Consider the following 24,151-nt stretch of genomic DNA (forward strand, 5'->3'; position numbering starts at 1 on the left):
TACCACATAACAATGACATGCTGTGTAGAATCCTACATACACTTAATTAATTAAACAGAAACAGAATCAAAAAGGAACTGGAACCTTTTAGCACCACCTTGTGAGTTTTGAAGCGTATATGCAATCATGGGAAGTGGAAATCGAATGCTAGACGCATGACTTCACGTTTCAACCGCTAAGCTAAAGTTGGCTAATGTAGGGACGGATGACGTTTAGTCGTCTCATTCAGACACTTGTCAGTAACCGCCGTTTTTTAATTCACCAGTGGGGTATTTACTGACGTATTTCATGTGGTAGAACAAAATGTTAAAATCTCTTCAGACCTTATTTCAGGCTAATAACCAAACCAAAGAAAACCATTGACTTCCAGATAAGGAAGCAGGAAGTGGTAAAATGCTGAGTCATTCCCAGGTATTAGGACTCATTCCTGCACCACTGTAGTTTGTGTGTGCATAGGGAAGACAGAACAATGGCTGTTGATCATATATGGTATCTAACGAGGCAGCCGGACAGTTAGTATTTCATGGTTTGGTCTTCACAATGGTCAATCCAATTGTACTCATTTGAGTTTCTCTGCATGCAGCCGTGTAGCCCTGAGGAGCTCTGCAGTAGAGAGGTCAGTCTTGCGATGTGACCTCAATCAGCTCAGATTAAAGCTTTTATCCTGCGTCTTGCCCCCCGCGCCCTGTTTCACGATGCATCGAACCTCCGACTCTGAGCAGGCAGAAATGAGAACAAATCATTCCTTCCTCTGAGATCCCCACACCGGAGTTTCCTCTCTTCTGTTCATGTAGTTCTTTATGATCGTATGTATCCCCTCTTTCTGCAAAGATGAAAACAGTAAATCTCGTGTAGATGCGTGCTTCCTTCTGCGGTTAGCAGGTGTAGTTTGGAAGAAAGAAAATTGTTCCTACTCTACATGAAACTCCTCACAACAAGGTATGCAAGTTATCCGGAGTAACCGGGTCATACTTTCTAGAAAGACACATGGCTGTAGAGTTTTTCAAATGTTTTTTTTTAAGTCAGGCTCCATTAAGTTCAACATATTCAAGAGAAGGCAGTCTTCTCTACGGCTGAAAAGTTCCAAACTCTGCAACTCAATGCTAAATTATAAACAATAGATAAATACCAATACATGAACTGTAAGATGAGGCATTTGTATTTTTAATTTTGGTATGAACTACCCCTTCGAGTAATATCTAAGCTAAAAATGCTGATATGTGGCACAGTGTGCCCATGATAGACAGCTGTTTTTAATTTGAATTTAATGTCTGAAGAGCCTCATGAGAGTTGAAGTGGGCCAGAGAAGTTCCCACACAGACCGAGCAACATTCAGACGCCCATTCATCATCTCTCTGTCTCTGCTGACCTGACAGGAAGTGGGTCCCTCCTCTCTGTCTGACTCATCCCCCTCCTCAAACAACAACTCTGACTCACCAGCTCACCTTTTTTACAAAGATGACTCTCTGTACTAAGCATCCTATCACACTCAAACTGTACTCTCATACATCAGTCTAGCCTTACATTTGTAACTTGTCTTTTATTTTAGAATAACTGATTTCTATGACATAAAATCAGTCTGATTTGCTGCTAGTATTTGTAAATGCCCATTTTCAATGGCAAAGTCATATTTGAGCATCAGTAATCCAGACTTTGTGGAATATATACTGTACAGAATTACACAACCGTAAAGAAACATGTATTTTGTCTTTTGTCTAAAGACAACGTGAGCATTTACATCATAGTGTCAAAGTATTCCAAACTACTCACATACACTTGCTACAATCAAGGAGTTGCCTTTCAGAAATCGTGTCGTTAACATGGCGTGCTCTCCGTTGTCCTACGACCTCTTCATTCCAGCTACTGACTATTATTTTGCGTTATAGAATCACATTTACCGGTCCGTTGCCGATATGCCATCCAAACTTTAAAGGAGAATATTGCAGAGGTGTGGACTCGAGTCACATGACTTGGACTCGAGTCAGACTCGAGTTACCAATTTGATGACTTTGGACTCGACTTGACAAAATCACAAAACACTTGCGACTCGACTTGGACTTGAACACCAATGACTCGGGACTTGACTTGGACTTGAGCCTTCTGACTTGAGGTGACTTGATCATTTAATTCAGGGGTCTCCAACACGCCGATCGCGAGATGCCGTTTGAAGAGCAGACTCCCGTCGGGGAAAGCAGAATCTTCAGCCGCTGCAACTCTTGCTGAGAATCCATGCAGGCAGGGGCGGGACTTTATTTTGCTGAGCCACCATGCGGCCAATCATATGCGAGGACACACTAGGATCATACCATTATGTGAAAGAAGGGTGGGGGGCAGACGCTCCAAAGACAGCAGGTGTAGTGGTACAGGCCAGCTACACAGAGCCACGGGGAGCCGGATTTAAATGCAAGCGCGTCGGAAGAAGTCAAGAAATGTGCGAAAACCGAAGAAAGGAGCAGCTTCTGGCTGCATTTCAATGATATTGGAGAAAGCAAAGCTGAGTGCAGGATTTGTAAAATGAAAATAACCTTCAGAGCAGGGTTTTTTTTTTTGGTAACCACTCGGGATTTATTGCCAGAGGTGGGAGAAGTTCAGATCTTGTACTTGAGTAAAAGTACCAGAGTGTAGGAATACTCGGTTACAATAAAAGATCCTGCATTCAAAATGTTACTAGTAAAAGTACAAAAGTATTAGCATCAAAATATAGTTAAAGTACCACCTGCAGAGGGATCTAGATTCAGGTGTTCTTTTCCCCATAGAGACGCCTCGCTGCACATTATCCCTTGCATAAAGATAGGTTGTGGGTCCCTTATAGCATGTTGTACACAGTGGAAATAAACATTCTGGTCACCTCAACATCAGGGATCTTATACATTAAACTCCTTCTGAATCAAACCGTCACGGTAGCCTTACCTTACTGACCCCTCTTACAATAGAAGAAAAACACGTGACTTTACCAGCAGAGAGAAAATGGATTATTAAATTATTAATGTGACTAATAAAGAGCAGTTTGATTATGAAGTATTATTCTGTTGATCGATGTCATTACATTTGTTGAAAAGCACATAAGGACTTGTTTAAGACTTGTTTTGTCAAAGTTTAGGACTTGGACTTGACTTGAACTTTCCCATCCTGACTTGAGACTTGACTTGGACTTGCAAAACAATTACTTGGTCCCACCTCTGGAATATTGTAAAAGTTTGGCCGATATACATGAAAAACACTTATTGTTTTAAATAGCTGACTTCCAGGGGGGCGGGGCGAATGAATCCAAATTTGAAATATGTCAGCAATGATAAGAGCAATAGCATGATTGGAGCAAGAAGTACAAGCAAGACGTTTTTTTTTTTTTGTTAAATGTTTGCGTAAAAGCCTCATTGAGCCAATCATATGGCCTCATAATTATTCTGTATTCTGTTTACACTGTGAACCCTTTTTAGATTCATCACGCCACAGTCTTTCTTTTTAGGTGCCGCAGATGCAAAGAATCTGGTTTATTTATCATATTATCCCACAAATATGAACCACTTGCTGTAATATTGCCTCCAGCTGTTTCTTTTGCATGTGCAATTGGAATAAACACATTGGCGGTTTATAACTATTTCACTCTGAGCTCGGCTCTAGTTTAAAATCGCAGCGACTTCAGAGCGCGTTGGCAGTGAGGACGCTGTGACACTAGCTCATCTGTACGTCGAGGCTTATTTAGCCTGCTGAGAGTGAGAGCCCGCCGCTCGCATTAGATTCTGTCTCGGGCAAAGTGGGGATGATTAGATAAAGTGTGTGTGGTGGAGTGGAGCCCTTTTTCACTTTACAGTAGCAGTGCCTGTGAATGAATGGAGAGAAGAGAGGCTCCACTTTCTGACAATAACACAGAAATCTCCGTCCAGAGGATATTTAATGCACCTGGGGACTGAGGCCTCAATTACTGCCTTAATTAATCCACAGCAGTTAATGCACTACACTGCACCACACTACCAGACACTAGCAGGATTACAATGTTACAATACATTTGAAAATAAACATCAATATATGGTAAACGTACTGCCTGAATTTGACTGTGACATGTCTCCATGCTTTAATGTTCAAAAAGCTCTATTTTTCTCATACTGCCTGTGCTGTAGCACCTCTTTTCACCCTCTGTCTGAAACCAGAGCCCTGTCTGCTCTGATTGGTTAGCTGGCCAGCTCTGTTGTGATTGGTCAACCGCTTGGAGTTATACCGTCCCTGAGCCTCGGAGCTGGCCAATAGAAGCGCAAGTGTTACATAGTGATGTCACTATGCCCAGGAAGTAAACACAGGGAGGGAGAGAGACTCCCTCTGGAGGCAACACAGGGATTTTAGCCTTTGCAGACCATTTACATGCACACAAACCTATATAAGACACTACAGGAAAGAGAAAAGCTCAGAAAATCTGAATAAGGCCTTTTTAAGTAAAACAATTTTGTTTATTCGCGTTGCATTTCATAATGAGGTAATCCAGAAGTGAGATTAGTTAACGTTTCATTGTAACAAATATATTTTTACAGTTACTTTGATTCTTAGATTGTAGTGTTTTTCCGACACTGCGGTTTCTTACTTGATACATTGGCGTTGGAGTAGGGACTAACACCTGAATGCTGAAGCGAGTTAAAGACAAAGCAGTGGAATTAAAGGGAGCGGGTCGCGGAGAAGAAATACAATAAAACACAATTCAATCCGTTTTGAATCCCCTCCCTGACTGTAGCGTCCGCTCGGTCTGCACTTCATTCTGTCATAACACAATAACCAGAGCTCTGACGTCTTAAAAGGCATCGCAGGAGCATGGAGGTGCTTGAGGAGAAAATTGCAGCAGCAGCTCACAGCGGCTGGAGTGAAATACCATTTTGTCTCACTCAAGATGGATTCCACAGTGAGATTTCAGAGGACCAGTACAGAATCAAAATGGAGAAGCAGGAAGGGAGGAGAGAGGAGAGAGAGGAGAGTGGACAGCTTTAGAGGATTCTTTGTTGTTGTTGTTGCTTTGTTTTCTATGATGTGTTTCAAAGGGTTTTTACCTTTTACAGATATGGTGTTATTTATTGGTAATATATTTGTCGTGGTCTGATCTCACACTATTATATTTACTGGTTCAAAATGTATTTTTTGGGTCAAATTAAAACACTTTTAGAGCTTGAAATTAATACACAGAATAGCTTTGGAGGATTTGGCAACCAAAGGCAGCTGCCATTTTTTTTACGCAGAAAGTAAGATCATATTTCTACAGTGCAGACACAAAATAAGACATTTGCAATATCACATGTCAACAGCTTTGGAGGATTGTTGTTCCGTAATATGTTGTTTAAAAGGTTTTTACCTTTTTCAGATATGGTGTAATTCATTGGAAAGCTATTTCTAGAATTTTTTTTTTTCGGGTTCTGCTCACACTGTTATGTTTACCGGGTTTTTGGTTAAATTATAACAGTTTTAGAGCGTCAAATAAACACATTGTTGTCTGAAGTCATGGAGTTTATACAGAATTATTTTGGCAACCAGAGCTGCTGTTTTTTTCCCCGTTGAAACAACGAAAACATTTCTACAGTGCAGCCACAAGATTAAACATTTACAATAAAACATGTTGACAGCTTTGGAGGATTTTAGTTGTTGTGGCTACTTGTGTTTTTTCTGTGTTTTTACCTTTTCCAGCCATTTCTGGTCTTGATATTGTGGTTTGGATCAAAATGTATAAAATAACAAGCATTCATATCCAACACTGAATTGTGAAAAATAAACAAAATAAAAAAGAATCTCTCTTTTCTGTGCGCAAACATACAGAACCAGGGATAAATAATTAAGCAATGATTAAAAACTGTTTCTGCATCTGGCCCCCTGAACCTCTTCCTCCTTCCAATTGTCTCGCACACTGGCATGCGTGCATGGCTGCCGGCATATGCACACGCACGCACGCATGCACGCACGCACGCACGCACGCACGCACGCACGCACGCACGCACGCACGCACGCACGCACGCACGCACGCACGCACGCACTCACACACACACACACACACACACACACACACACACACACACACACACACACACACACACACACACACACACACACACACACACACACACCCTCTCTTTATAGATTGCTGGTTGCCCATCTCACAGCCCTGTATGTAAACCAGTGAAACCCCTTCAGGACATCAAATCCGTGGAATCTGTTGTCGGTTCTATCTAGGTCAATGCTTACAATAGCTGTGCAATTTTTCTCCTCCCGCCCTCTCTCCATATCCCCCCCCCCCCCACCCTCGATCCCCCCTCTCCCGTTTGCTTAACCCCACAAGGTTGATTTTCCTTTGCATGTATAAACATCCAAAAATGCATGCAGAATTTAAGCATATTAAGCATGCTTTGCTTCCATATTAGTCTCAAGTGGAATATTAAAACATGTAGCTGTGGTGTAGAAGCTAACGTTTGAAATTACATTTAGGTTGTTTCTCATTAATATTTGTTCAGCTAATTGGTTTGGATGGTGCAGTCATTCTGTGTGGTAATTAAAACACTGCAGGAGGAAATGCAGAGGAAACCCTTTTTAAAGCAGTTATAGCAGTTGTTTGCTCTCTGATCTTTAGGGGATGATGTTATGTGACCTGAGGCATGTGGCGTCTAATTTGTTAACCCGCACAGAAAAGAAAGAAACCTCTGCACCTGCTCGTCCATGCATTTTTCATAAGATCTTGAGATGTCAATTTGAGAGGCCATTTTGAGAAGAAAAACAAGACAATACATATTCTAACAGTACCAGTTTAACAGAAAGAAGCACAAATTGTGTTTTATCCTAAATCTAAAAATCATATCTCACTGTACATGCCTTTTTAAGAGAAAAACTCACAGCTCCCCATATTCAGATTAAATGAATTAGCTGGTGTTAATCTGCTTCAGCTCCCACACATCATTCCTTTGTTCTTCTAGTTTTGGATACATCTATGACATGACATGTTTTCAGGCACAGGTAAAGTAATGGTAGCAATACTACAATGTAAAAGTAATACCTAAAATATACTTTAAGTACCAAAAGTGAAAGTTCCTATTATGCAAAAAATCTCAGGTCCATATTAGTATTTAGTGTCTCTACTGTGACATGTCTCCATGCTTTAATGTTCAAAAAGCTCTTTATTTTTCTCATACTGCCTGTGCTGCAGCACCTCTTTTCACCCTCTGTCTGAAACCAGAGCCCAGTCTGCTCTGATTGTTCAACTGCTAAGAGATGTCACGCCTCTTAGCCTATCACATACAATGTGTTGGAGCGCTAGCCAATAGAAGCACAAGTGTTACATAGTGATGTCATTATGTTCCGGAAGAAAGCAAAGAAGTCCAATTGAGGCGTTTCAGGCAGGGGGGCCTCTTACGTTTTTCTTAATGTGTGTATGCTGCAAAAGCAAATTCCTTGTATGTGAAAATGAACACAGCAATACACCTGACTCTGGTTCTGAACCTGTTCAGTGTTCTCCTCCTGGACGCCCTCAGAGTTATCAGTTACAGGGTTCTCCGTCCTCAGGCCGTCTTAAGCTTCCTCTGTCTTAGCGTGCCCACCACTGTGCAGTGAAGACAATCTCCTGTAAATTGCTTTTTCGATCAGTTTTGACATCAATCTGCTCCCTTGGGACTGTGGGCATTCATGTGATGGTGGAGAGGAAGGTTTCTCTCCTTATGGATGTTGACAACCCCACTCAGCCTGGTTTGATCTGCAGCATTAACATAATATTACCCCACATAGTGAAGTGGCAGTGACAGCCAGAGAGGGATCGGCTCTGTGCACTAGGCATTGGCGCCACTGAGGTTACCACAACGGCAAGAGACGAGACAATAGAGGCTGTTAGAGGGCAGACATTTATAGGATTACAACAAGGACAGTTTGTGCAATTATGCAATTCATGGATCCCTCTTCTCTGGGTGATTTCAACACAATCATTTATAGTCATTAGCACAAAAAACATTGGTGAGGCTAGCTGCTCTAAACGTGTCAGTCTCACTCTTTAAGTTGAAACAGTTGGCATTTCTGACTTTTCAGTTCATGAGAATAATGTGTTTGGTTGAAAAATCAATGCTAGAATTGGGCGGGATGACCAGCGAGCATGTAGCTGGACTTCCATGTTCTAGATCTCAGAGAGTGTATCTCCAACTACATCCCACAAGACCTTTACAGCCAGACATAGAGAGTGTAGAAGGGTGCGTGCTTCCCCACAACCATGCCATGTAGAAATATAAGATAACTTCTAAAGGCTTTGTGCGCTGTGAGACTCAAACTTCTACAAACACCCTGTGGAGAAAGAAATCCTTCTGTTGTGGCGGGCTGGATAAATCCTTTCTACTGTAAAAAGTTGTTTTGATCCTACATTACAATCACACGACTGCTGCCTCTCTTTCATGTGTTTCCTCTCGCTCTGCTTTTGTCTTTCCCAGGGCAAAGATATCTCATCACATCCACAGGAGCCTTGTATATTCTGGACGTCCTGCCTGAGGATGGGCTGAATAACTACCGCTGCACGACCCGCCACCGCTACACCGGCGAGACGCGCCAGAGCAACAGCGCACGTCTCATCGTGTCAGGTCAGGACTGCATTCAGACCGGGATCAGTTTTATTGCAATAACATACAGGAGAACAGTATTGAAATCTTACTGTAGATAATGCCATAGATTCTCCTTACATAGATGTTAACAATTCATTAAAGAAACCCTTGTTGTTTGTTTTGACCTTGTGACGTGTCATTTTGTAAAGCACTTTGAGCTGCACGTGTTGTATGAAAAGTGCTATATAAATAAAGCTTTATTATTTACTCCCAGACCCCACCAATGCTGAGCCGGGCATCCTGGATGGCTTTGACCACAGAGAGGTGACGATCAATCACCGGGTGGAGCTGCCCTGTAAGGCCTCAGGCTACCCAACGCCCAAATACCGCTGGCTGAAGGACAACAGCCCTCTGGAGCCCGACAACCGCTTCAGACAGACCATCACCGGGCTGCTGATCGAGAGCACGCAGCCCAGCGACTCCGGGACGTACGTCTGCGAAGTGTGGAACAGCTACGGCAACGCTGAGGTCATGGGGCGCCTGTACATCAAACGTAAGCATATATACATATTTGCATACATATTTTTATATATATTTGTTTTTGTATTTGGGATTGTGGGAAACCGACACACCGAAAGATTGACAATAAAGGTGACTTTGACTTGAAATGTTTGGCATTTTTGCTTAACTTAAAGGGGACCTATCATGCAAAATGCACTTTTGTACGTCTTTTATACATGAATATGTGTCCCCGGTGTTCCAGGGAACTCACCAAGAGTCAGAAAACACTACCCTCTCTATTTTCCTCCATACCCAAATCTCTAAAAAAGGGGCTGCAACGGATCTGATAAAAACTGATCCAGATTTGAACACTGTCCTGACGTCAGGACAGTGGCGCTACGGCTATTGGGCCAACTCCACCAATCAGGAGGAGACAGCCACGGCCATTGCCGTTCGAAAGCGCTGGAGACGCTGTAGTACATATGCCAGGCCTGTAGGTGGTGCTGTTCTCACAGAATCAGCCCTTGCAAAAACAGGGGTATAAATGGTCAAATTGAGCAAAATGAGGCATGGCTAAAATGCATGATCTGTTTGGTATTTTGAAAAAAAAAAAGTATAAATATGCCTTATATAGGTATGGTCCTACACTATATTATTCAAATATAGTATGATAGGTCCACTTTAAAGATGCCGCATTGTTTTTCCAGAGCCCCTGAAGGCGGTGGTCAGCCCCCGGAAGGTGAAAGGCAGCGTGGGTAGCAAGGTGTCTCTGTCCTGCAGCGTGAGCGGCTCAGACGAGTACGAGCTGTCGTGGTACCGCAACGGAGAGATCATCTACCCCGGAAACAACGTGCGCTTCACCGGGCTCAACCGGGAGAGCCTCATCATGGAGGGCATGTCCAAGAGCGACGGGGGGGCGTACCAGTGCTTCGCCAGGAAGGGCAAGATGTCCGCACAGGACTTCGTGCAAGTCATCCTCGAAGGTCAGCACGGTACTTACAGCAGGGTTGGGAGGGTTACCTTAAAAATGTATTCAATGACGATAAATCACAATCACACTAAAGTAAGAATCACAACAAAAGTAATGTAATCTGATTACTTTCTGTTACTTCTGGATTACCTCAATTTCAAATGCAAGGCAAAGAAATACAAGATAAAATGAATATCGATGTTTTTTACTTAGGTGTATAATGTAAGACAACAGAACAATGTGACCTAAGAAAATAATATAGGATAAAAAATTATATGTATAGTTGTAAAGTTAAGAAATGCTATTTTAGTTTAATACATGAATTAATTTGTGTATTAAATCAGGTGTCAATCAACTGCATTTAAAAAAGGATATTTAAAAAATAGAAGAATGTGTTATGTTGTGGAAACTTTTAATAATGAACAGAGCAGATCTAGTCCAAACTGAATATTTTACTGTATATTATTCCAGCAGTTTACAACAAGAACACTCGTACACTGGGAATCATGCACTCCACAACTCGTATTCAGTTCATCAATCAGCTAACCTGGAAAAACACAGAGCAGGATACTTCCTTGCACTTCAAAATAAAAGCATTTCCTGTCAACATTTCAAAGTAAAACTGACGGATTACCCTTACAGTATATCTAGAGGTAAATCATGTAACAATATGCTTCAACATTTCTCCTGTAACTTATGTCAGTAAGCAAATAAACTCATGTTTACAGAGCAGTCTGAGCAGAAGAACTGTAGCAGCTGTGAGTTAGCAGAAACAGATTCAGGAGATCGATACGGGGCTTTTGTGTTAAGGGCGTCCTCCTGCGACTCTCCACCATTAGAATGATAATCCCAGACTCCTTCAACACACACACACACACACACACACACACACACACACACACACACACACACACACACACACACACACACACACACACACACACACACACACACACACACACACACACACACACACACACACACACACACACACACAAATCCAATAGCTCGCATTGGCAGCGTTGCTCAGGCAACTGTATCCTATGGTCTGGGAGCTGTAGAAAGGAGATATTGATAATCAAATCAATCTTTATTTGTGTAGCCCAATATCACAAAACACGTGGGCTTTACAGATTAAAATAAATAACATTGTAAATGATGGAGTTACAGCAAAATGAAAATACAAGATAGTGTATGTAATACAAATAGAAATAGAAAATAAATTAAGATAACAAAAAAAGACAATCAAAAAACATAAAACATTCAAATTATTCAAATTAAGTACCATCAAAATCAAATGAAATCATATCTATAATCATGTGGAACAGATCTAGATGATCAGAGAGCAGCAGCAGGCAGACATACTGCATATGTTTCAGAAGCAAACGGCTCGTGGACGAAAGGGTCACTGTCATTCACAAAACAAGTGTTTTTTGTTTTATTTCACAGATTGACCCCTTACAGTAACTACAGTTAACACGTGTGATTCATCTGGAAACCACAAATTAATCACAATACCAAGTGTGAGCCAAAGTTGCTCCCGCTCCACCAGCAAGGGATGTTTACCATTTAGTTAAAAACTAAATTGAGGAATCAGCACAAGAGTATTACACTGTGTCGGATTTCATGCCAATAATTCAGAAATCATGTATAATAAAGTAAAGAACCCTCTGATTTCTCTCACCAGTTAGTTATTCATCTCTTGATTACAACACCCTTCTTTCATTAACTCCCCCAAAAAAACAAGTACAAGGATTTTAAACTTGTGATTAATCGTGACTAATCGAAAAAATTGCTTGACTTTACCTTTTTGAGCCAACTTGATGGACTATGAGGGGGCAACACTACAGTTTAACATCTTCATTCACTCTCCTGTCCCCCCCCCCCCCCCCCCCGTCCCCCTGGGTGTAGATGGTACTCCAAAGATCCTGGCCTCGTTCAGCGAGAAGGTGGTGAACCCCAACGAGCCCGTCTTCCTGGTCTGCAACGTGAAGGGCACGCCTCCCCCCCGCTGCACCTGGTCTCTGGACGACGACCCCGTCATCAAGGACTCCCACCACCACCTGGGCCACTACGAGACCCACGAGGGCCACGTGGTCAGCCAGCTGAACGTCACGCACACCCAGGTGCAGGACGGGGGGGTGTACCGGTGCACGTGCAGCAACTCGGCCGGGCTCGTGTACCACCAGGCTCGAATAAACGTAAGAGGTGCTTGTCAAATCAGCTCCTCCAAGAACAACAATACACATACCTGTCTGTCTCTCTGTGTGTTTGTCTGTGTCTGTCTGTCCAGCTGCCTGTCTGGTGCCTTCAGGAAATGAGCGCTGGTTTTTGTCTGAAATTAAAAAGGGTGTTAGGAATTTTATATTTAAAACACAAAAGGCGCGATTGTCACTCCCGTGCTTCAGCGCAGGCAGTTGCGAGCTAGCTAACAAGCTAACAGGCTAATGACATTAGTTTTTGTGCGCCATACGGATAGGACCACAGTTTTAGTCAGAGCTACAAGAAAATCATCAGTCGTCTGTTTATATCTTATCATGTTTTGTACGCTTTTGAACAGATATTCTCACTTCAACTTCTTAAATCCATATTTTAAGGATAACCAAATGTTATTACAGTCACCTAGAGGGGCATATAAATATCTCTACAATACAATAGTTGACCCATGATGGGCAGAACAACACTGTCATCCTTAAAGCTGGGCAAATTAAAAAAGCTAAAAAAAACACAACTCCAGGCTGGATGTCCATCGGACCTTACGTTCTTGTTTTGAGTAGATTTGACCACGAAGTGTTAAATGTCTTTACTATTAGGTTCCTAATCACATTTACACTGATTGATTTTGCCTTAATCTTAGGTCTTATTTTTTGGAATCGTGTTTTTCCCCTCCGAATGATCACTTCCTACATGCCTGTATTTTTAGGTCAAATGAATTCCCCCGGCTTGCTGCACATATCTGGATATTGGGTTTCCAAAATGGGCTGGTTTCTAAATAGCCGGAAGAAAAAGATATGACTTTCTATTTGCATGAATGCATTTATCTGCGGGTGGGTGTGTGTGTGTGTGTTTCGTTCTGCGTGTGTTTACTCAAGCAGCCCATTCACGATCAGATGTTAAAGCGATTACTCTATTTCCATTTGATGAGGCGCAGAATGCAGATTACAGTGATGTGGGTAAACAGCAGGAGCAGCGTTATGAGGAGCAGCGGCGCAGTGTTATCTAAATGCTCTGTTTTCCTGCAGACGGCGAGCACACTTTAATCACTTTACCGCCTTCTGCTCACAGTTAACATCTTGTGGTAAAACAAACAAGAGTTTATTTTGCGTGTATTAATATTTTAGTGGCAGGTTTAATACGTGAAGCTGTAGAGAGAAATGTTCTGTTTCATGTTTTGTGTCTAGCAGTTGTTTAAATTCATTTTGGAACGTATTTTATTTACAAAAACACCAAAAATAAAGCCAACGTGATTCGATTCACCTTCCACCGAATGTCTTTATAGAGGATCTTTTCCCCTTCTCTGTCCCTCTTTTAGGCCGAGCCAACATCCGCCCGATGAAAAACATCACGGCGATCGCTGGACGAGACGCGTTCATTCACTGCCGTGTGATTGGCTACCCTTACTACTCTATAAAGTGGTACAAGAACTCTGCACTGCTGCCGTTCAACCACCGGCAGCGAGCGTTCGAGAACAACGGCACGCTGAAGCTGACCAACGTGCAGCAAGTGGACGCCGGCGAGTACAACTGCAAAGTGATGGTCCAACCCAACAAGATGGACTCCCAGAGCGTGCACCTGTGCGTCAGAGGTCAGTACCATGCAGCTAAATATGATCCACAACCTTGAGATCAGGTTCGGAGCGTAATCGATCAGAAAAAACCTCACTACTCTAGTGATATATCAGTTAACAAAAGTACAATCAAAACAGCCACCCTGGCACCTAATGTCATACGTACAACACTCTGTAAAGGTGTGGGTGTGAATTAATCCTGGTCAAATCAGAAAGACAAGTTAAACAAAGTTAACAGACTACACAGGCTAAACAAACAAGTCAGAGGGTTAACCACAGTTAGCAGATAATGGTAAGAAACTCTGACAAAGATTCAGCCCCTGGAATGACCATCATCCACGGACTATATTAAATTACATTACATTACATTGCATTTAGCTGACGCTTGTATCCAAAGCGACTTACAATAAGTGCATTCGACCAAGAAACTTGAAGAAAACAGAATCATATAAGTACATCAGGTTTCATAGAGACAAAACATTTCAAGTGCTACTCAACTAGCTTTAGATAAGCCAGTCCTTAGTTAGTATATAAGTGCTTTGTTAGCAATTGTATCGCTCTAAGTGGAGTCGAAAGAGATGAGTTTTCAGTCTGCGCCGGAAGATGTGTGAGCTTTCTGCTGTCCTGATGTCAATGGGGAGCTCATTCCACCATTTTGGAGCCAGGATAGCAAACCCACGTGTTTTTGCTGATGGGAACTTGGGTCCCCCTCGCAGTGCGGGTGCAGCGAGCCGTTTGGCTGATGCATATAGGCTCCCTCTGAAGGTGTGTGTCAGGATTTGAGGGTCGGACCAATCGGGATCCTCTAAGCTTCAAGTGGGCGGGACAACGCAGCACAATGGCAACTAAGGGGCAGCACAGCTAACAATCATACAGAAACTCACAGGACTGTTAGTGGAGGCTGCGGCTGTAACAGTAACTTATGAGTGTTACATAAATGTTGTGAGTAAAAAGTATAATATTTGCCTCTGAAATGTGTAGAAGCATAAACTTGCATACAATGGAATGACTCAAGTGAAGTACAATTGTGTCAAAATAGTACTTTCCAACACTGGTACTACATCAATCTACTGTTTTATCCACTCATCCAAACCCCTGATGACAGGAATAGCGCTTATCCAGAGTGTGTTCAGAGTCAAACTGTATGCATAATACAACAACACGGTAATACAATTAGATCTATTCAAACAGACTGCTCTACATTCAGAGGGAAATCTCCAGCCGTCACACACACACACACACACACACACACACACACACACACACACACACACACACACACACACACACACACACACACACACACACACACACACACACACACACACACACACACACACACAAGTCATCTGTGTGTGAGTGTCCAGTGAGTTCAACTAACAGTGAAATCAGCAGCACTTTAGCACCTTATTTAATTCACAACAAAGTGGAGATAATGGACTCCGGGGATCCCCAAAGACACTTGCACATTTTAAGCATGAGCAGAGTAAATTAACAAATGCACTCGCTCTCTATAGCACCGCTGGGAAGTGTTGCTTTATATCATGGCACTCTCTTCAGCTCTCCCCCTCTGTTCCCCTCCCTCCAGTGGAAAGTGTAATATAGCGTACTGTACAGAGGGAGGGGAGGAGAGGGGGGGGGGGGGCTAATGGGGAAGCCCTTTTTAAGTATTACCTTTTACAAATGTAAGATCAGTCACTGTGTAATATCACTGCTACAGCTTTCATTAGATACTCTGTAACTGGGAATTAGCTAATTCATTTACTAGATCAACAGCTGTCCACCTTTCTGTGAGGGTTTTTTAATTTATATCTATTTACAATAACTAGTTACCTTTACAACAATTTGATCTTATCTGAGTATCACAATATAAAAGTAACTTGATTACTTTCTGTTCAAATCTGAGCTGACAGAAAATGCTCAGTTTTAGTTTAAGACATACAGTTAATCTCACACACACATTACATGACATGTTACTTGCGCTTCGAGATTTGTCTTGGCAGATGAGAAGCGCTATATCAATTAAATCTATTATTATTATTAATGTATTATTACTTGTTAGACGCTTTCATCCAAAGCGACTTACATACTCAATACTGTGGACAATCCCCACAGGAGCAATTTGGGGTGAAGTGTCTTGCCCAGGGACACAACGACATGCTGACTGCAGTGGGGTTTGAACCTGCGCCACACTATTTTATGAAGTACTCAGGTCTTGTGCTATATAGGTTCACCTACTGAATTAAAAACAGAACAAATGAACCAAAGAAAGTGAAAACCATAAAGCAGATTCAGGCAGTAGGCCTTACTTAAAGTATTATCCTACAGAACAGTACAGCTTACTGAGGACAAATACAATCTAACCCTTTTACAACACACATTATATGCTCTTTTTAGTTTTTTACTAACATTGTAATCTGCAAGTGATCCCCCATTTTTAGAAATGTAACAGCAATCTGATTACATCTTTTGAAAAATAACTGTAAGGGAATATTAAACCTGCTCACGACTTTGATCTCTGTGTCTCCTCCTCTCTGTCAGTCCCTCCCTACATCCAGCCCTTTGAGTTCCAGCGCTTCACCATCGGTCAGCGCGTCTTCATCCCCTGCGTGGTCATGTCGGGCGACCGCCCTCTGGACATCACCTGGCAGAAGGACGGGCGTCCCATCCCCATCAGCCTGGGCGTAACCGTGGACAACATCGACTTCACCAGCTCGCTGCGCATCTCCAACCTGACGCCCGACCACAACGGCAACTACACCTGCGTCGCCCGCAACGAGGCGGCTGCCGTGGAGCACCAGAGTCAGCTCATTGTGAGAGGTGAGAAGGGAACACGGGAACAGATTTTGGAATTGGTTTGGGATCGGGTATAAATATCTACTGGAACCTAGTGGACTTCTATCATTTGTTGTATGTGAGCCAAACGTTACTTATCACTTCCTCCTGTCTGGCTGAAGGTAGAATGGACTAATGCTGTGTGCCTGGTATGAACATCTGCACACAAAGACTATAATACATACAACTAAAACATGTGTCAACAGTGTGGGGAAAGTCACTTTTGAAATCTAGGTTGCAGATTACTACAGTAGTTATTCTGTTAAGAAATTGGGTGATTTCAATTATTTGAGGAAGTTACTTAAAGTCATGTTAGTAGATTAAACAGATATTTTTTTACTTGGCAGGGCCTACACATTTAAGTTAATCCAGGAAGTGTAAAGGTTCTCAAAACTGATAACTGTAAAACCTTTATTAAAATGATCTCTGTGTAACTTGATTTCAACAGAGAAAAAAGTATACAGGTAAAAGTAGTTTGGAAAGTTGTTAACGGGTGTGTGTGTGTGTGTGTGTGTGTGTGTGTGTGTGTGTACAGTTCCCCCTCAGTTTGTGGTACAGCCTGAGGATCAGGACGGGATCTACGGGAAGACTGTGACTCTGAACTGCTCGGCTGAAGGATACCCTCCACCCACCATCGTATGGGAACACTCCAAAGGTACACCCAACACAGCACGCATTATACCTACTGCAAGCTAACCTGCAGATACATAGGAAGTATCATCTGAAATTAAGTCACAAAAAAATATGATTATAGGTGAGGTTTTGCTTACTAGTGTGTGCAGCTGCCAGGACCACACATTGGTCTCCGGTTGTGTTTCATAATGTGTATGAAGGCGAGTGCAGTAGTAGTGCTTTTGCAAGTGAGTGGTTTCCATTTGCTTCATCCAGAGCCAGAGCATATGTGTGTGATGCACGGACGTAAAACACACAAACACACACACGGCCATCTGCTCTGTATACATGGGTCTGGGGGCTTGCAGGGTTTCCACCTGCACCATTAGAGAATCATCAGAGAGTGAGAGACAGAAAGACAGATGGAGCGTTAGCAGACGGACAGACAGGCAGCAGGTGAGTGGAGCCACTTGAGCAGGGCGGATGAAGAGGGGCCCCAGGTGTTGCTCCATCATCCATATAACCAGGGATGAAAGCTTCCGCAGCAGAAGGACAACAACCAATGAGGAGTGGTGCGTGAGTGCGCGTGTTTGTGTGTGTGAGTGTGCGTGGCCCCATGATCAAAGGAATGATATCTGTTTTTCACCCTTTGATTGGATGTGTGTGTGTGGGCGTGCATGAGAGACAGGCCTGATGCTTGATTAGTACTGTCTGACCAGTCCTGATCAGTACAGAGGGATTAGTCGCCTCAGTGCAGTGTGTGTGTGAGCGTGTGTGTGAGCGTGTGTGAGCGTGTGTGTGAGCGTGTGTGTGTTTACTCAATCCTAGCGTTAAAAACAAGCTTTAGCTATCCAGCAGGAAGTGGTTCAGTTGGCCAGGCTGACGGTCCGTTTTTGGCTCAGTTTCATTAGGCCTTCATCAATAAATCCATCAAAATACTTTTTGAATCCCAAATGATGAAGACTCAGGCTCATGTTGAAGACATGATGAAGACATGATGAAGACTCAGGCTCATGTTGAAGACATGATGAAGACTCAGGCTCATGTTGAAGACATGATGAAGACTCAGGCTCATGTTGAAGACATGAGGAATACTCAGGCTCATGGTGAAGACATGTTGAAGACATGAGGAATACTCAGGCTCACGTTGAAGACATGAGGAATACTCAGGCTCATGTTGAAGACATGATGAAGACTCAGGCTCATGTTGAAGACATGAGGAATACTCAGGCTCATGTTGAAGACATGATGAAGACTCAGGCTCATGTTGAAGACATGAGGAATACTCAGGCTCATGTTGAAGACATGATGAAGACTCAGGCTCATGTTGAAGACATGATGAAGACTCAGGCTCATGTTGAAGACATGATGAAGACTCAGGCTCACGTTGAAGACATGATGAAGACTCAGGCTCATGTTGAAGACATGAGGAATACTCAGGCTCATGTTGAAGACATGATGAAGACTCAGGCTCATGTTGAAGACATGATGAAGACTCAGGCTCACGTTGAAGACATGAGGAATACTCATATATCCTGGTGCAGCCATTTTTCCATAAAGCCCATTAAACTACACTCGATATATTCCGTCTGACTCTTAGCTAACGCCCATGACGAGAGGGGCACGGCTTGTATCCGTTTATCCAACATCCCATGTGTCCTTCTCCAGATTTCAGTGGGGATAGTCGTTATTCTGACCACCATGCTAGCTGGCTTTAGTGTGATCAGCTGTCCCTGGTGTAAACAACGCAGACATGCCGTTTTAGTGGCGTAGATGCACAACACTAGCAACTCAAAAACAACAAACTAAATATCTCTAGAAGAAAGTTTAGAGAGGGCACAGCTTGATTAGTTGTTAATAGAAATGACTAACAGAAAAATAACAAGTAAGATCAAAACGGAAAGCTATTGTGAAAATATTGAAAAACTAGCAGGAGCAACTGCAGCAGGCAGCACGCACAGTTGGGGCATGCTGCAGCAGTCACATATTCTTACCACATTTTTATTCACATCTCTCCTGGTGACTTGTAATATGTTGTGCAGGAAATCAGTCGGAGCACAGAGGCAATGAAAATCCCCTCCAACAGAAATCCTATCCAGGGAAGGTGGCTTGGGAAGCTATCGTGTAATTTGTTGTAGGCCAGAGTGCAGTTTGTCCAGAGAATGGCTGTCTGGCATGATTTCACTAGCTAAGCGCCAGATGAGTGTCTCTGGGAGATATGGAGCAGTAAGTAAAGGTCAACCACTATTAGCATAACGACTAGCACCATTTGGATATGCAAAATCCATAATTCAAGGAAGAACACACACATCTCTCTCTCGCTCTGTTTCTCTCCAGGGGAGCAGGAACAAAGTCACCACTTGACCCTTTGCTTGCCACGGCCACTTGACTGCATTTTAATTAAAAAGCAAAAACCCACAGCGCACTAAATAGCCTAATCTCTACACGCTAACTTTAACACAAGCTAATGCAGCGTCTGGCTCAGTTCACACATGTGTTTAATACTACATGAGCGAGGTGCAGTACAGTGCTTTATCTCTATAGGAGCAGACATTTGCTTTATAATTCATTGTCACTGACATTTCCTATAGATGTGAATGCCACCATTGCAGAATGAGACACTGTATTGTTTGACAATAGAACAAGAGTGATGATATCATTCTCTATTAAAAAGATAGGTATTAATTACACGCAGGCAGAAGGCCAGAATATGTCAGAGATATCCAGTCCAATTCTTTCACAGATGCTTCAGTGATGGATATCAAGTGTCAGTCCTATTGGGCTATGGAGAATTGGGAAAATATATGTGCAGAGTAACTCCATCCATCCATCCATCTTCTCCCGCTTATCCGTGGTCGGGTCGCGGAGGTAGCAGTTCCAGCAGAGAGTCCCAAACGTTCCTTTCCCTGGCCACATCAACCAGCTCTGACTGGGGGATCCCAAGGCGCTCCCAGGCCAGCGAAGAGATATAATCCCTCCACCTGGTCCTAGGTCTACCCCTCGGTCTCCTCCCAGCTGCACGTGCCTGGAACATCTCCCTAGGGAGGCGCCCAGGTGGCATCCTTACTAGGTGCCCGAACCACCTCAACTGGCTCCTTTCAACTCCGAGTCCCTCCCGGATGACTGAACTTCTCACCTTATCCCTAAGGGAGACGCCCGCCACCCTGCGGATAAAACCCATCCCGGCCGCTTGTATCCGCAGAGTAACTCAAACCAGAAAAATAGGAGATACCGGGTCCCACTCTTAAAAAAAAATTGAGCTAAATACCAGGTCATGAGTGTGTTACCCCTAGATTCCACCGGGTCCGTCTGCGCCGCGTTGCGGTTTTGGTCCGGCCTCCTCCGGCGTCATACCCTACCAGGCGCGTTTCAGAAGCATTTCAGAAGCGGAGCGTCTTGCCTGCCGGCTCGCAGTTTTTGTTGATTTGGGCATATTTCCTGGACAGGCTACTTTGTACAGACAAAGTTAATAATAACTGTAATATTCCAGTTATAAACGACATGAATCAAAGACGTGTTGCTGTATTTTAGTGGTAAAAAAATGCATTCATCATCATAATTATTCTATATATATAATGTACACAGTGCCTGTAAACAGGAGGAGAACGCTGGCATTTCTCCTCCTACTTGAAAGACTACGGAGGGATAGGGTCTGCCAAATTAGTTTGTGTGTGTGTATATATCTATATATATATGCTATATATGCTCTGAAAGTTCCACTTCCTGCCTGCCCGACCTTACTTTACGGCTGCGCCGCGACAAAAATAGGATTCGATCCTAATTTTAGAGGAGCCCTGCGCCGAGCCGCTTCTGGGACACTTCTGAGCCGTAACGCGCCGCGTGTGGTGGAATAACACCCATTGACTAGAGTGGCCGCGATCGCCGTGAGCACCGCGGCGCAGCCGTAACGCGCCCGTAACGCGCCGTCGACGGACCCGGTGGAATCTAGGGGTTAGAGTGTTGGATCCGACCAAAAGTGATGTTTATGTCTGAATTCTGAGGAAAAAGTCTAAATTCTGAGATTAAAGTGGTCAAATCACAAACACTTTTCCCACTTTGCCTTAATCTTCAACACACTGTCTTCAGTGATGGTAATAGATTGTTAAATCTTTGTTTCCTTGTATCTTGTCTTCATATTTGTCTTTGTTGCTGTTGCAAATGTAGCGGCTGTGATGCAAGCAACTTGATCTGACAATGAAGTATTATCGTCATCATATCCAGGCCTTAAGGATTAGTCTGTCCTCGTCCAAGGCCATATATGCAGTCGTTATAACACAAATAAGAAGAATAAACCCAGACACACAGGGATAAATGGTCAAAATAAATACCGACTCGCTACATCTCTGAGGCTCTCAGTGCTGAAGGCCAGCAGCTATGAGAGGCCTCTGTGCTCTCTACCAGGTGTTCCTCTGCACCAATCTGCTGTCTTGTTGAACATGAGCATTATGTCTGTAGTGATTGCATCACAGCAGCAGCTCGGCCTGTTTCCCTGTGCTCAGCAGCTGCTTGGCGGTTTAAGGATTTAGGCCTGGTGTTAAGAAACATGTTTACAATCCTCGCTTAATCTGACGGGCTTTGTCATAAAATCTGTAAACACAAACGCATGGTCAAATGAATGTACACACAAACACACACTGACACACTGCTTACCCACAAGCACTGTATACCGTGTTAGTGTTATACATAGTTTTTCTATACTGAAAATTACGGATTTGTATAGACTGGTATAAGAATGAAATGTGTTAGCATTTTACCGCTCTACATAGGCTGTACGGACTTTATCAAGACTTCGATAGTATACTCTGTTTAAATGCTTATTATGTCATTATTTATGTTAAAAATGTTTTGTTTCTTGCTTCTGTCCCAGGTGCGGGTGTCCCTCAGTTCCAGCCCATCCCTCTGAACAGCGGCTCTCGAGTGACGCTGCTGAGCAACGGCTCTCTGCTGATCAAACACGTGCTGGAGGACGACAGCGGCTTCTACCTGTGTAAGGTCAGCAACGACGTGGGAGCTGATGTCAGCAAGTCCATGTACCTCACCGTCAAAAGTAAGAGCCTGCGTCTGATGCACGATCAATAACAGCTGATGGGAAGTAATCATTGTGTATTTTAATGTCTGGGGGTTGGTGCAGCGCGCGAGTAGTTCCCAGCTCTCTGGTTTTACACATATCTGTACTCCTCGTAAAGTTGATCGGCCCGAGATTGAACTTGTTAAAGTCGAGAAGGAAGAGAGATGCACATTCAACACACAAGCTGTGCAAATGTGGAACAAACTGAGTCTGAGAGGTACAGATTCTGGCACAGTCTGTCTTACTTTCACTGACCTAAATATATTGTGATGATGAACCATTTACTTGGTGAAATGTTCTCTGCTTTTAAGCTCCTGGATCTTTAATACCCCCTCTTAAAAACACTCCCCCCCCCCCCCCCCCCCCCCTGCCTGAAACACCTCCATTGGACTCCTTTGTTTACTTACGGAACATAGTGACATCACTTTGTAACACTCCAACTCCGTCTATTGGCTAGCGCTCCAACACATTGTACATGATAGGGTGGACATCTCTAAGTGGTTGACCAATCACAACAGAGCCGGCCAGCTAACCAATCAGAGCAGACTGGGCTCTGGTTTCAGACAGAGGGTGAAAAGAGGTGCTGCAGCACAGGCAGTATGAGACAAATAAAGACCTTTTTGAACATTAAAGCTTGGAGACACGTCACAGTAGAGACACTAAGTATTAATATGAACTTCAGCATATTATGTCCTTTTTTAAATGCCATGGTTTTTTTGTTTGTTTTTTTACCTAGGCAGCCGACATATAACTACAATTAATGACTCGGTTGTCTTATTTCATACCTCGTTTGTTTGTAGGAACACCAGATATATATATATATGTGCACAAGCTTTAAAATATGTATTCATAATATGTCCCCTTAAAGGAAACGTATTAAAGGGGTTATGAAACTGACTTATTCATAAGTGAAATGTCAACAAATCAACAAACAGTGTAGGACAGAAAAGTGGAAACATATCCCTATTCAGACTGCTTATTGTCCTGTTACTCAGTGTGTTTTTGTGTCAGTTGTAGGCATGTAATTGTCCCTGACTGAAGGTCTCCTGCCTCTAGTGAGCATTAGCATGTAGCTCCCCTATAGCACTACGAGTGTCTCCTTATGTTCATGGCTCTTAGATGCGAGAGGGGCTTATTCTCCCTGAGCTACTGTTTTCAAACTGGAGCACGAGGAGCCCCGCTGACAGGCACACCTCTCTCTATCTCTTCTTCTTCTGTCTCTCTGCCGAAAGGCTCATATGTAGAACACAACTGTGTTAAACATGTACAGAACCTGACATTTACAAGGGACACAAACTTCAAAGTGATGGGGTGGAAAGTAGCTAACTGTCCCTGACTTCTGACCTTTCTGTAAAAAAAAGGAATCCAACAAAAAATAAATTCCTTCTAGAGAAATGTACACTTGTTATCATTAATATCAGCTGGCATGCCGTGGATATCCATGTGTCACTGTAATTAAGCCTCGCAGTGTACGAGGATGGGAACTGTGTGAAGCCGTCAGTGCTGCAGCTCCAGAGAAAAACACGCTCGCTGTGTTTTCATAGGTCAGTCTGCTGACTGTGGCTCCCAGTTGCTATGCAGCGAGTTGACCTATGGCTGTGCTAACCTTTTTTTCTTCCATTTTCCACCAAGCGAGAGCAAACACTGAGGCTGCAGCTACACAACACTCCACTCTCAGCAGCATATCCAACTCCAGCATTGATTTTTAAGACATGTTTTATTCATTCTTTATTTTCTTTATCTTTATTCTTTATTTTGTCATACGAACATAGCTACAGTGTAGTTATGCCGATGAAAATATTAGGTAACAGGCTCCTCCAACAGTGCAACACAATAACACAGATAAA

At 43.1% G+C, this 24,151-nt stretch overlaps 1 protein-coding gene across 4 annotated transcripts in view; it reads left to right on the top strand.

Annotated features, from left to right (window-relative positions):
- Nucleotides 1-24,151, top strand: part of dscamb (Down syndrome cell adhesion molecule b) — a 148,033-nt gene that overhangs the window by 75,517 nt on the left and 48,365 nt on the right. For 3 of the 4 annotated variants that reach the window (XR_004554649.1, XR_004554650.1, XM_034114646.1), the window contains exons 4-11: nt 8,424-8,570; nt 8,806-9,084; nt 9,740-10,015; nt 11,914-12,210; nt 13,535-13,807; nt 16,331-16,609; nt 17,160-17,279; nt 22,104-22,283. Coding sequence is in view for 2 of the 4 variants with exons in the window: in XM_034114646.1 (XP_033970537.1) it covers nt 8,424-8,570; nt 8,806-9,084; nt 9,740-10,015; nt 11,914-12,210; nt 13,535-13,807; nt 16,331-16,609; nt 17,160-17,279; nt 22,104-22,283 (1,851 nt within the window). In the remaining 2 variants the exon portion in view is untranslated. Of the gene's footprint in view, nt 1-8,423; nt 8,571-8,805; nt 9,085-9,739; nt 10,016-11,913; nt 12,211-13,534; nt 13,808-16,330; nt 16,610-17,159; nt 17,280-22,103; nt 22,284-24,151 lie in introns of those variants that run through there. The other variant, XM_034114645.1, reaches the window with a different exon arrangement.

This window comes from Trematomus bernacchii, unplaced genomic scaffold, assembly GCF_902827165.1.
Source record: "Trematomus bernacchii unplaced genomic scaffold, fTreBer1.1, whole genome shotgun sequence".
Lineage (NCBI taxonomy): Eukaryota > Metazoa > Chordata > Actinopteri > Perciformes > Nototheniidae > Trematomus > Trematomus bernacchii.